Source organism: Chiloscyllium plagiosum, chromosome 1, assembly GCF_004010195.1.
Source record: "Chiloscyllium plagiosum isolate BGI_BamShark_2017 chromosome 1, ASM401019v2, whole genome shotgun sequence".
Classification (NCBI taxonomy): Eukaryota; Metazoa; Chordata; class Chondrichthyes; order Orectolobiformes; family Hemiscylliidae; genus Chiloscyllium; species Chiloscyllium plagiosum.
This window is the reverse complement of record NC_057710.1, coordinates 153,235,587-153,250,011: the sequence shown is the minus strand read 5'-3', so window position 1 is coordinate 153,250,011 and position 14,425 is coordinate 153,235,587. Positions and strand designations below refer to the sequence as shown.

Genomic DNA, 14,425 nt, shown 5'->3' with positions numbered 1-14,425 from the left:
TTGTGCTGACCTGTGGAACCAATCTGAAGCCCATCTAACCAACACTTTTCCATTCTTGTCCATATGCCTATCCAACAACTATTTAAATGCCTTAAACTTGTCGAATCTACTACAGTTGCAGGCAGTGTATTCCATGCCCCTACTATTCTCTGAGTGAAGAAACTACCTCTGACATCTATCCTATATCTATCACCCTCAATTTAAGCTATGATCCCTCATGCTAGCCATCGCCATCAAGGAAAAAGTCTCTGTGTCCATCCTATCAAATGCTCTAATTATCTTGTATATCTCAATTAAGTCATCTCTCGACCTCCCTGTTTCTAATGGTGGTTAGGAAGGAGGGGAAAACAAGAGAATCCATATTTATGAGTGATTGGAAGTCAGAAGAGACTGTGGATTGAATGGGAAATGTATTGTGAGATATTAACCAAATTATAGGTTTTAAATTTTCAGTATTGTTGACATCATCCCATACTGTCTATGTCCCCTATGGAATCAATGTGGCTCAGTTGGTAAGATTTGTGCTGAGAGTGTGTTGCTGGAAAAGCACAAACAGGTCAGGCAGCAGCTGAGGAGCAGGAGACTCTATGTTTCAGGCTGGAGCTTTTCATTAGGAATGAGACTGGGAGCCTTGGGGGTGGAGAGACCACCCCCGCTCCTCCCATTTATCTCTCCACCCCGGAGGCTCCCTGCCTCCATTTCTGATGAAGGGCTCCAGCCTGAAGCATAGATTCTCCTGCTCCTCGGATGTTGCCTGACTTGCTGTGCTTTTCCAGCAACATACTCTTGACTTTGATCTCCAGCATTTGCAGACCTCAGTTTCTCCTGGTAAGATTTGCATCATTGGATCAGTTGGTTGAAAGTTAAAGTCACACAGCTGAACATGAGCACATAAACTAGGTGCTGTATTTCAATACAAGTCAAAGAAGAGCAATCAGTTCTCCAGGCCAATGATTCTCCCTCAAACTAATACATATATTAAAAAAAAACTAGTTAGATTTTTAGGATCTGGAATGATAACAAATGTCATACTGTGTGGTTATTTACATCAGTTACTGTACTTGGCTAAGAAAATGAAACTTGAAATCTTGAATCAAGGTAAAACAGTTCATAGACAGAAGTGTTCAGTTTAATTGTGACATACATGCTACATCTTAGTCGGGGGAGGGGTGCTCATGAATTGTATTGTACTGTATTGATATATCTGACTTAAAAGGTCATCATTAGAAAATATTAACAGAATTTCTATGCAATGTAGATTGCATTGATAAATGCTTATATTGTATACATCACAACTGATTTAGTTGGTTTTGTAATCACTTTTGGTAATGAATAAACTTACAAGGAAAAAGTATTTTGTACCTCAAAATCTTGACTTAGCACCAAAAGTAGTGATTATATATTGTGAACTTGTTATTGTATTTCATTATTACAAAGCAGTCATTAGCAATGATATGATTGTCAAGTAAACCTTCAAATAAAACATGAAAGAAGATGAATAATCAAACAGATAAAAAAAAATTTATGTTTCTTTTCTGTCAGGGTTCATATACACATGGAAGCTGATAGAGGACCAGAGTGATTTAGACAAGTTTGCTTAAAGGATTCATAACATATGCTAGCTGGAAAGAATTGAGTTATCTCTGCTCTGGAGAATAAGTTATTGTAGCAGTAGCTGACAGAGATGAAGATAACTGAAGGAAATTCAATTACCTTTTAGTGTTTTCTTTCTAATGGGATTCTTAATGTGAAAAAGATCCTCTCATGATGCCCCTCTGTTGCTCTGAGAGATTTTCCTTGATACTTCGCTTTGATGGAAAGAATCGAACTCTCCTTTATGGAGCTTCATTAACAATGAAATATGTTTGTTTTTATTAAGTGGTGTGTTTGATTAGAAAGTCCTACGGTGGCACCATATCAGTCCATTCCAGACACGTTCCCTAGATATAGATGGTCCTCTTTACCTCCCCTTTCTTAAAGACATGACTTGTCTATCTGCAGTAAACCTTTTAATTAAATATATTTTTAGATTGATCTAGATTAAAGCATTAGTTCGTAGTTATAAGGTGAATAGTTGTGCACAGATGTGGAAATGTTAATTGTTGAGCTTTTAAACTATGCTGCTTTTTCTTGAGCTCTTAAAATGGATCAAGAATTGGGCAGAGGATTGGTATTAAGATCAATCAATGTTAATTGTATTATTTAGTAATAATCTGGAAAACTGATATGAAAGCATAAAAAACGTAGTTCCCATGGCATCGTTGCAGCTTCTAGAGCACTGCGCATTAGATTGTGGTCCCTAAGACAGTCTCAGGGTTTTGAATATAATCGGCATATAATTCAAGACATCCCCATCCTAATGTTTACCCTACAATATCCTGTGTTAGCAGGTGTAGTCAGCCTCAATTTTGCACCCTTCAAACAAATATTTTACATCCCGGTACTTTAGAGATGGGTGTAAAGGATCTGCGGACGATATGAGCTGTGTTGCAAAAGGCATGGAGAGTCTAAATGGGGCCGATATAGACAGACCCCACACTGGAAACAATGAACGTGGTGACATCTTTTATTCAAACTGGTGTATAATTAGACCTCTGTTCACTTTTCGACTTGGTGTATAGTTTGATCCCCGTTTTTCAGCAGATCTGAAGGCTTCACAACTTGACTTTTAGGCAAACATCTGTACTAATTGCACGGTTTTTAACATTGTATCTATACAGCACTGTTCATAATAGGTATATAGTTCCATGAAAGTGCGTCGTGAGTAAGGCAGTTGGCATGCATGCCTTCATTGGTCGAAGCATTGAGACAGGAGTTGGATGGTCAATGTTATAGTTGTATAATTTATTGGTAAGGCCACATTTGGAATACTGCATAGAATACTAATCACTGCTTTAGGAAGGATGTTATTAAAGTGGAAAGGATGCAAAAAGATCGATAAGGATGCTACCAAGTCTGGAAGGTTTGAGGTATAAGGAGAGGTTGGGACTTTTCTCCCTGGAGCATAGGAGGCTAAGGGGTGACCTTATAGAGATTTATAATATCACAAGGGGCATAGATGAGGTGAATAGCAAAGGTTTTTTCCCAAAGGTAGATGAGGGCAAACTACAGGGTTTAAGGTGAGAGAGGAAAGATTTGAAAGGGATCTGAGGGCTAACTTTTTCACACTAGGATGGTGCATATATGAAACTGCCAGAGGAAACGGTAGAGGTGAGTACAATTACATTAAAAACACATTTGGACAGGCTTCATGGATAGAAAAGGCATATAGAGATATTGGCCAAAAATAGGCAAATGGGACTAGTTCAGTTGAGGAAACCTGGTCGGCCTGGAAGTGTTCGGTCGAAGGGCCTGTAACCATGCTATATATCTCTATGACTCTATAAAAAAGCAATATGGCGATGATGAGATAATCGGTACAGCAATAGATATTGGGTAAACAATGGGTGCTTAGGTATTTTCTTAGTAATAGTGCTTTCAGTTTGCCTGAGAATGATCATAGGAACAGGATTATGTTATTTCGTCCCTCTCTCATTTTCTGCCACTCATTGAGCTCATGGTCAATCTGAAGCCTAACTTCATATTACTGTCTTTACTCTATAACTATTAGTGGCTTTGATTAATAAAATACTTTCCATCTTAGTGTTAACTTTAAACATTGATCTAGCATCAATTACCATTGATGGTTGAATGTTTTAAACTTCTGCCAGCTTTTGTTTGTCAAAGTGCTTTCTAATTTCACAACTGATTGGTTCTGTAATTTTAGAATATATCCCTCTTGAGCTAGATGCATCAATCAGCATAGTGAGAGGGCAGATTGAGAAAAACAAAACTGTGTTCCTTTTAATATTTTTAACAACTTTGATCACATCACCGCTTGACCTTGTATATTTTAAGAAAGTTTTTGCAATTTTTCCTCGTAGTTCAACCCATGGATCCTCATAAATCTGCACTGCAATACCTCAAACCAACAAATCTTTCCTAAAGCATGGTCCCACAGCTTTTATTTATTCTTTCGCAGTATGTCAGCATCCCTGGCAAGATGACATTTGTTCCCATCTCTAATTGCACCTTAACTGAATGGCAGTTGAGAGTCAATTGCATGTGAGAGCCTGGAGTGCAGGCCAGACCAGGTAAGGATGGTATATTTTCTTCTCTAAAGGAAATCAATTTCCCTTGTTAACCACAATTGGGTCACTTTTCCCATCTTATTGTTGTGCCAGGCAGTAAATAGCAATTGTTTGCAGTTCCTCCATGCATTCTTTAAATGTTTGCCATCGCCTATCCACTGTCATCCCTTTAATTAACACTCCTCAATTTATTACAGATGGCTTGTGCCTCATACCATCATAGTTTCCTTAACTCAGATTCAGGATTCTAGTCTCAGAATCAATATCACTCTTCATCTTAATGAAGAGTTCTATTATATCATAGTAACTCTTCCCAAAGGGACCTCGCATAGCTAGATACCCAATTATTCTAATTAGTGAGATTCTCTTCATTAGTTATGATTTTAGTCTGCTAGATTATAGCAAGAGTGTGATAAGCTATTGCTTCTCTTCCCATTGACATGATCACTTGCCATTGTGCTCTTACAGTGGTCTTTGAAGTAAGAATTTGTATAAACGTATGAGTAGAAATCTTTTCAGTACAGTTCCAATTTAAAAATAAACACCAGCTTTGTGCTTTGACCTAGGGCTCTCTGGCCAACCTGACAGTGGACAAAGCATTTACTTTTATATGCTCACTGGCCTTTTCTGTATGCCATCTCTCAAAGTGCTCAACTGAATTCTCTGCAGCAGAACTAGTGTGACCTACCAGCGACTGGCATCTGAACTACTCTTTCTCTGCCTTATTTGCACTGAATGTCTCACAACATACATTTGCTGTCTGTAAGTTGTTTCAAAATTATACGGCATAGTGTCTACACGTGAGAGTTGTGGATTCAGGGGGAACTTACTGTCGTCTTGAGTTGTCACTCCATTGTTGGCTGTGACCTTAATTACAGTTGATACAATAATGAACACCACCCACTTCTATTTGAATGAGAGCATGGAGTATGCCTGCTCTCCACCTGTTAACAGCTGCTACTTTTAGTTATGTACCAATTTGTCCTGCTTGGTTGATGAAAGTGTCATGCCATATGTTTGGGCGATGTCATCATGGGTGAATAGCTGGCAGCTGTGAAATATGGTTGAGGTTTGTAGCAGTGTCGGATGTGAAGTTTGAAGTGAGTTTTAGATCAGATTTCCTACAATGAGGGAACAGGCCCAACAAGTCCACACTGACCCTCCAAAGAGCAACCCACCCAGACCCATTCCCCCAACATTTACCCCTCACTAATGCACCTAACACTACGGGCAATCTAGCGTGGCCAATTCACCTGACCTGCACATCTTTGGACTATGGAAGGAAGCCGGAGCACCCAGAGGAAACCCACACAGACACGGGGAGAATGTGCAAACTCCACACAGACAGTTGCCCGAGACGGGAACTGAACCCGGGTCCCTGGCGCTGTGAGGCAGAAGTGCTAACCACTGAGCCACCGTGCCGGACCCCCCCCCCCCCAAGCTGGTGTTTTGTTAGAGATTGTTGTTCAGTGAGTGAACAATAATATTTGAAATTCTTTCAGCACTGCATCCAGATTCTGTTATTAACCTGATTTACGTGAACCTCATGATCATGTCTCATCAATCTGGCAACAGTAAGAAAGATTATATACAAGCCTAAAATGAGCATGTGGAGAGAGAGGTCTTGGACAATGCACTTGAGAGTGTAATTTGAAACCCTGCCATGTATAGATGTGAATGAAGGATTATTATAGGGCATAAGGAGTTAAAATGTTGCTTGGAGAGAGGAGCAAGCTACCCCAGGGTACAGCATATACAAACAACTGTAGCCCAGAAACGCTACCAAGACCTATATCTCAATACACAAATAGCATTATTGAGTTAAATCATAAAATAAAGCGTTATGGCTGCCAGTGGGGGAGAAGAAAAACCTCCTGAGTCAGGTTCTGATGTTAAAACGGTTAAAGGCCCATAGCTGAAAAGGGAATGCTGAGAGCAATACAGGGCCTTCAGTAGTACATGAAGACTTTCAAAGGTGTAGCTGAATAAAATAGAGCAGACACTGAACTCCCGGATGAGACCTTTGGAAGACTAAGACTCGAAGACTAGCCCTGAACCACCAATACTCTGGAGAAGGAAAACAAGATCTGGAGGTGTAATAGTGAGAAGGAACAATCCAAGTACTCACTCTGGTCAGTCAAATGAGTTAGCCATAAAGATAGCAGCTTCATTAGAGAGACCTTGCCATTACTTCAAGCACATAATGTCATGGAAGGGCCACAATGATGCCAGAAGTGGGAGCTCTGGGAGTGGAATTTTTAGTGCTGCAGAATGGTTTTGGGCTTACATGTGAAGGAGCAGCACCATCAAGTCAGCAAGTTTTTTATTTAGCTGATGATGGTCTGGTAAGACAAAGCATGGACAAAAGTGCTCCAAAATATGATGCATTGATTAAAGCATTTCAGGTGTACTTTAGCCCCATAAGAAATGTATTGATAAAACACAGATTCTATTTAATCAGCTATCTCAGAGTTGAGGCAAATCTAATAGATTGGCAGATTTATAACATCCAGTAGGATGTTGCAGGCTTGGAGCATTGAATGTTGAATTAATTAGAGACTTCAAAGAAGTCAGTGGGATGGATAGTTAGTTACCAGACATTCTCGATCCGAGGAGGGTTAAATGTTAGAAAAGTCCAGGTGGAAACCTGAGATTAAATTGGTCAGAGTGCAAGGAAATATCAGCGATTCTTCTGATGCAGCCGGAAGGATTTAGCCCCAAGATGACTTTGTCATCCTCGCAAAAGCATGCCCTAGAAGTGGCAATCTAATTATCGACCATTTTAGTTTGCACAAGGTGTGACTCCAAACAGAATCACTAAGTGCAATAACATTCAGGAGGGGGAGGTGAGTGTTAGGAGTATGACCAGTCAGCATGTTTTACAAAAATGTTATTAATAGCATCTTCACTTGAAAATTAAAGGAACATTTTTAAAGAAATGAAATTAAGACAATAAGGAAAAAGTTCAAGAAGTTGAAGATACAGAATAAAAGATGAAGACAACATTCTTTGAGGAGGTCAAAGAGTTTAAACAAATTCTGGCTCATTCAAGTGAAGACTTTGGGGTCGGGTGGGGGAATCTCAACAAGAAGCAACTGTTTCGATCTTGGTAGACTTGCTGTGGTTGAAGTCTGAGGGAGTGAGATTAACTGACATAAAACACCAAAGTGTGGGAAGTGTAGATACCTAGATGTGTGGACAAATTAATATGAAGCTTAATTACACAAGGCAAAATATTAGTGAAACACAATGAGTACACAGAAATTGGAATACTTCATTGTTCAGTATTTGCCTTTTTCTTTTTGTGAATACAGTAATTAAGAATGATATAGGAGAAAAATATGAAGCTGGTCTATTCATAATAGCTTGTAAAAATAGTCTAATCCAACCTGTTTGTGCACTCCCAGGAAAATTCCTCATTCTTTGGGAGAAATAAAGTCTCAGCATGCGTAGAAGCAGGTAATAGGTGTGTCAGATGAATTATGGCATTCGTGAAACTTCCATGAGCAGTCATGATTTTCAGTTCATGCGTGAAGAATTCAGTTATTTGATAAATGCTGATTATGCATATGCAGACACTGATGAGAACAATGACTGCTAATGAATTAGAACCACTGTGTATATCTTTTAACTTGGGTAATGCAATTATTGTAAGTCGTTACTCTTTGTATAGAAAGGGCAGTATTTGGATTGAAATGCAATCCTATAATAATGACCAGCTACTCTGCTAAATTCATATGACCTCCACCGTATACTCCAGGCAGCCACCTTAAATTCACTTCAGTAAAAACCTTGTATTGAACATGCTCCTGTGTTGTACACACAAAACTAACCACACGGACTAATTTTCCGCTAAGAATCATATCTGTCATTCACTCTTAGAGGTATTTGGTTGGGAAAGCAGAATCTTCCTTTCTGTACACTTTTTCCCCTCTTTATCTCAAACTTCTGTACAGGCAACTTTAATTGAACATTCCAATATTTTCTCTGCTGCAAATGACTGGTTTTAAAATTTAGTGTTAGCTCTATTGGTCTGCTTAAAATGTGCAAAACAATGGCCACTGTCAAGTCATGTTTCACACTACACGTATTAATATAAATGAAACTCTGAATATCTGAAATAAAAACAAAATGCTGGGAAAAATCAACAGATTTGGCAACAGCTGTGGAGAGAGGAACAAGAATTTGTATCAAGTCCAATTATACTACTTAAGAATTGAAATGAGATACACAAGTCATGGGTTTTATACTGTTCAACATGGGGACGGGCAAGTTAAATGAGAGCAGGTCAGGGAAAGGCTAAGGGAAATGACAGAGGTATTACTTGATCATGGCTGTCAGCCTTTGTCATTGGATGACTGTTATTCACGATTGTTTACCTTGAATGTTTGTATGCTATCTTTGTGAGGTTTTGAAAAATTCATCATTCAATAGAAGGAACTAAATTTCAGTTGAGGGAGTTAGAGTCCAAAAACCTAGTCAACCAGTGGAATGAAGTGCATTTTACTTGTACTTTGATATTATTTACATCAGTAGCAAGACAGATCACTGTGTGAGTTTTATCTCTCAAATAACACTCCTTTGGCCCATTGAAACTTGAGCAAATTAGAACCAAATTCGAGATGTACCTGCTGTACTTCAAAGCTCCTGGTCAAACTTTTTTCATCAGATTAAGGTTCAGTAGAAACTGTCAAAATAGTCTAAAAGAAGCCACCAACAGTGCAGCATGTTGGTAATGCTATATTAGTAGTTACATAATTCCTCATTGCATTTACCATTTACACAATACAAGTTCTTTCTGCCATTTGCAAAGTGCTTTTTGATTTTCTTTTTAGCACTTGTTTTAGGTCAAACTTCTCTTTAATATTCTTTAAAGAGACAGAGATTGATAAAAGGGAAAGAGTAACCTGCTAGCATGATTTATGTCTATGGATTATATGTCAGACTCGAAAAGTTAATGGTAAATTGTGGAGGAGGTCCAAACTGTAAATTATAGGGTACTTTGTAAGACATTTACAGAAAGCTTTACTCCATTTGATTGTTTCTCATTGTACTTAGAACCCTCAGCATTTCCTGGATATGCTTTTGCCTGCAAATATATGTGAAAAATGTTGATCAGCTCTTAAAATTTGTGCATTCAGGACAGGTAAATGTATTTAAATAAATTTGATTTCCTGATCTCTCAAACTTGCAAAACTATGGTAATGTGAAACTGGCAACATCATATATTTTCACATGTTTTGGTCCACCTTCCAATTACACCTCAGCAGGAATGCTGGTACAGAAACAGTGGCTCAGTGGTCAGCACTGCTGCCTCACAGCGCCAGGGACCCGGGTCCGATTCCCACCTCGTGTGACTGTCTGTGTGGAGTTTGCACATTCTCCCCATGTCTGCATTGGTTTCCTCCAGGTGCTCCAGTTTCCTCCCACATTTCCAAAAATGTGCAGGTAAGGTGAATTGGCCATGCTAAATTGCCCATAGTGTTAGGTACATTAGTTTGGGGTAATGGTAGGTGGGTATTTCTGGATGGGTTACTGTTCAGAGGGTCGGTGTGGACTTGTTGGGCCAAAGGGCCTGTTCCACACTGTAGGGAATCTAATCTAATCAAGTCTAATCTTAGTGAATGGTTTACTGGAGATTCGGAAGTATTGTATGGTTTTTGTTTTTCATAAACTGTTGTGGATTTTGTTGTACAAAGGCTGGATTTATTTTTGTAAAATATTGCATGAACAACTTTACTCCAAACAGTCTTAAAGTTCAATATCAGATACAATAGAAAAAAAATTGGCTCGCAAACGAATTTACAAAGCTCAATTCACTCTTTTTGTGTAAATTATACATTATTCATCTGACACAATTACATAATGTCAATGTCTTGCTCCCATTTCCTTATAAAAAAGTCACTTGTGAAAAGTGTTTTTTTTAATGATTATGTCTGTACACTTGACGTATTATGGATTATGCTTCTAGCAGTGCTATCCCAGTGGAGCAGTAAGACTGGTGGAAGGCTGCTGACTTTGTGGTGGGACTGCAGGTGGCTTTGGAGGGCAATGCTTGAAAACTCTACCTGTAAGGTCCAACTTCAACCCGCATCATCTTGGCATGGATTACAGCAGCCTGCACTAGTTAGCTGCAGGTAACAGCAGAGCACTAGCCAGTAGCAGCTGTAACTGGATGAGCGCAGTTATGTTGAGATCCAGTCTGTTTGAGAGACGAGGAGGCATTGCCATTCCCACAGCACAGTAGTGTCTGAGCAATTATTGTAATATATTGGATGCCAGGTGGTTGAGCTGTTGTGGTACCCTGTAATCCCTTTAAACAGTCATGCCCATGGCAACAATGGCAGCAGGCTGAGTTCACAATGTCAATCTGAGCTGGGAGAGTGGCACTCAGACTTCTGGTGGTAGCTGCTTGTCATGCAGTAAAAATTGAGATGTTGAACGTTAGTCACCACATTGTGGTTAAAGCATAACGAACATAACAGCAAAAGAAATAGAAGCAGGAGGAGATTATATTGTCTATTGAGTCTGCTTCAACTTTTAGAAAGATCATGGTTGATCTTGGACTTGAACTTCACTTTTCTGCCAGCTCTCCACATTCCTTGATTCACAGAAATTGAAAATCATATCAGCTCTTGCATGTATCTGATTTGTAATTGATGTATTTAAAATGTTAAATTTAAGATAAATGGAAACCTCGCTGGCTGTAAAGTGGCAAGTAACATTCACGACATATGAATATGAGGCAATAACCATCTCCAAAAAGAGACAATTTAACCATTGCCCCATGACGTTCAATGGCATTACTGTCATTGAATCCCCCACTATCAATATCCTGTGGATTACTATTGACCAGAAACAGAACTGGACTAGCCATATGAATACAGTGGCTACAAGAACAGGTCAGCAGCAAGGAACATTGCTGTGAGTAATTCACTTCCTGGCTACGAAGGTCTGTCAACCTACAGGGCACAAGTCAACACCATGATGGAATACTACCCACTTGCTTGGATGAGTGCAGCTCCAACAACACTCAAGAAGCTTGACAACATTTGGGCCAAAGCAGCCCATTTGAAAGGCATCACATTCACAGACATCAATTCCTTCCAGCACTGACTCTCAATTCCAGTGTTTACCATCTTCTATGAGAAGCACTGCAGAAATTCACCAAAGCTCCTTTGACAGCACCTTCGAATCCTGCTGTCACTTCTACCCAGAACGATCAGGGCAGCACATACATTGAGACATCACCTCTAGTAAGTCTTTTTCCAAACTGTTCACTATCCTGATTTGAAAGTACTCCATGTCATTGGGTCAAAATCCTGGAATTTTTCTCTCTAATGATATTAAGAATCTACCTAAAAACACATGGACTGCAGTGGTTCAAGAAGGCAGCTCACCACCACCACCTCAATGACAAATAAAAAAAGGTAATAAATTTTGATCCACTCAGCGATGCCGACATTCCATGAGAATTTTTTTAAAAATTGCTTCATCATAAGCTAATGTATGGGTTCTCCATGAAATTTCATTTTTATGGAGAACAGCTGGAATACTGAGGAAAAATTTAATTGGATTTCGGAAGACTATGGCATATTTGGTTTGAATTTCCAAAGGAGAAACAAATAGATCTTCAAGATCTCATAAATGGCTAAGCGAGCTCTTGGGTTGAATTAGGTTATAAACCTAATTCGCCATTCTACTTCCTAAGTCTTGACAAGCTAAAGTATTAAATTAGTAGTACTTTGTATATTTTAAACAGTAAAGGATCTTTTGCTTAAATACATGAACTCTTATGGTGTAATTTCAGTAAATCATTTGATGTTTGAATTTCTCTTTTTAAGTTAATGGTTTCTGTGGGGATCATAACCTAGCCTTTAATATTCAATAGTGGAAAAATAACAACAGTCTGGGTTGGTGAATCGTAAAGAATTACAACCATTGGGATGAAAATGGTTCTATGGTTCACAAGTGTTGTACTGGAATCGACCACTGCTTCTGTGCTGGAATGGATGAGTTCCATGCTTCACAAAAATCCTGTGCCAAGTTGGTTCTTGATTCCTTCATGTTCCTCATTGTGGACTTGCTGACTGGCTTCCCCCAGTGCATCCATCTGTGTCAGCTTCCTATCCTGTAAGACAATGGTTTGCTCCATGGTAGTCAACTCTGTTGAATATCACTTGATGTGGCACAAGAATCCACTGGCATTACATTATTTGCTGTGGAGGAAGACAGCAAACTGAGAAGATATGCAATTCACTGGCACAAAATCTGAAATTACGAGAAAAGCTCAGCAGGTCTGGCAGCATCTGTGAAGAGAAACCAGAGTTAACGTTTTGGGTCCAGTGACTCTTCCTCAGCTTCCTCCTGGATATAAGGCTTGCAGAAATGCTAAGCATGTGAGACTTCAGTGAAGAATATGCACGTTGGCTGAGAGTCCTGATTGTTGATGTTGATAGCTGAGTCAAATGGCTATGATGAATCAAAGTGTCCAAGGTTAGTGATACAATTGCAGAATATGGCACATACAGGTATAGTCATTGACCCATACTACTCCATGAGATGCCTTTAAATTACTTGCAGCATCACAGCCAGATCCTTGGAACTTGACTCCTGGCACTGAGCTCTATGGCTGTCTATTTCCACAGTTTCTCAAGTGTTTTTCTCAAGGACCTTTTGAGATTGTGAATAACTGTCTAGTTTCCTACTTTCTACCAGCACCAAGGCCTCCAGTGCATCATCTGAAAACTTTGAAGCCACACTCTTCCATATTGTGCCATACTTTTTGTTCCCGAGTCAAGTTCAGTTTCTGAATTGCTGCCAGCATTTGGTCACAATACATGTCCCCTTTAAGAGGTGCTGTCCAATTTTAAACCTTCTAGTGCAGATTTAGTAAATTCTAGGAAGTAAAGTTTTGGGCCACCTGCTGCTCTGTGCACTCATTGAACAATGTAATTACTGTTAGCTATATGCAACCTTCATTCTAATGAGCAGATAGTATGAAGTCGGCATGCTGCTTGCATTCCAAACATTGGATTCAAGTTAATCATGAATCACAATTCCTGTGCTTTGTTTCAGGGGCTGTCCGAATTAGTCTCCCTAACTCTTAATCATACTTGCCATTGGAAAAATCGACAAATTGATAACAGAATTAGGGAAATTGGGTTGTTGATCCTTCATTTCTTGTGTGCAGGGAGAGCCAGCCTTATCACTGAATTATAAAGCTTATTCTGGTGGGATGCCTTAAATCTTTATGCAAGACATCATGTACTACAAATTTCACACTTTCCTGTCCAAGTGTCTTATGTAATCTGTTGTATTCCCTGCAATCTTTATAGCCATTGTCTGTATTTCATCCAAAGCTGATTCTGTTTCCTTGTAGTGCAGATTCTATACTTAATAGACTGGTTTCATACATTGTGATTTCATTTGTTTTTGCAATGTACTGAAAAGTTAACCATTAACTGAAACTGATTCAAACGCCTTTATAACCAATTAATAACCTTACAAATCATTTAAAAAATATTGTTTCTGCTTAATGGAAACATAAGGATTATTTTCCTTTCATGAGATCATCTATCCAGTAATAATTGATTATCTCCTCTTTGTATTGACATAGGCCCTGCACATGGCTCAAAGGATGGAGCTGTCAGAAAAATAGAGTTTTATGATTATCTTTAGCTAATATAAGTTATACATGTGTTAAAGTAATGTGTGGAATGATACAGACTGTCAAGGAAACAGATATTTAGAATACTGTTCCCTTTTGCTTTTCAGCTTGAAGAATCTGATATTAGGAATTATACTTGCAAGTTTACAAAACATACAATATTATTCCTTTCTTTCTTAATAGTCTTTGTGTGCCCAGTACTCGGCAGAAAGACGTGAAGAAGAAAAGATGTGTGATCACCTAATACGAGCAGCAAAGTATCGAGATCATGTGACAGCCACTCAGCTGATACAGAAAATTATCAACATTTTGACAGACAAGCATGGTGCTTGGGGAAGTTCTTCACTAAGGTAAATCCATTGGTTTAAAGTTCTAATTTAGTTCATAATGGAGTCACTCCAAGTATTTGCATGAAGTTGAGCTTTAATTAGTCTTGACTCAATATGGAATATGATGTGAGAAATTATCAACCTTCAGTATGAAGATTGTAAAATGTTAAGTCCATCACTGCACTCTTAATACAGCTATTCAATTCAGTCTTCTGAAATATTATCTCAAGGTAATATTGAATACACCAGATGCAATCTCATGGAGACTGAGAGAGAATGCTAAATGGTCAGCATTC

The 14,425-nt window shown here is 38.8% G+C and overlaps 1 protein-coding gene across 2 annotated transcripts in view; it reads left to right on the top strand.

Moving 5' to 3' along the window:
• lrba (LPS responsive beige-like anchor protein) overlaps positions 1 to 14,425 on the top strand; it is an 875,634-nt gene that overhangs the window by 346,197 nt on the left and 515,012 nt on the right. For both annotated transcript variants that reach the window (XM_043699606.1, XM_043699616.1), the window contains exon 36: positions 13,984 to 14,150. In XM_043699606.1, coding sequence (XP_043555541.1) covers positions 13,984 to 14,150 — 167 coding nt within the window. The remainder of the gene's footprint in view (positions 1 to 13,983; positions 14,151 to 14,425) is intronic.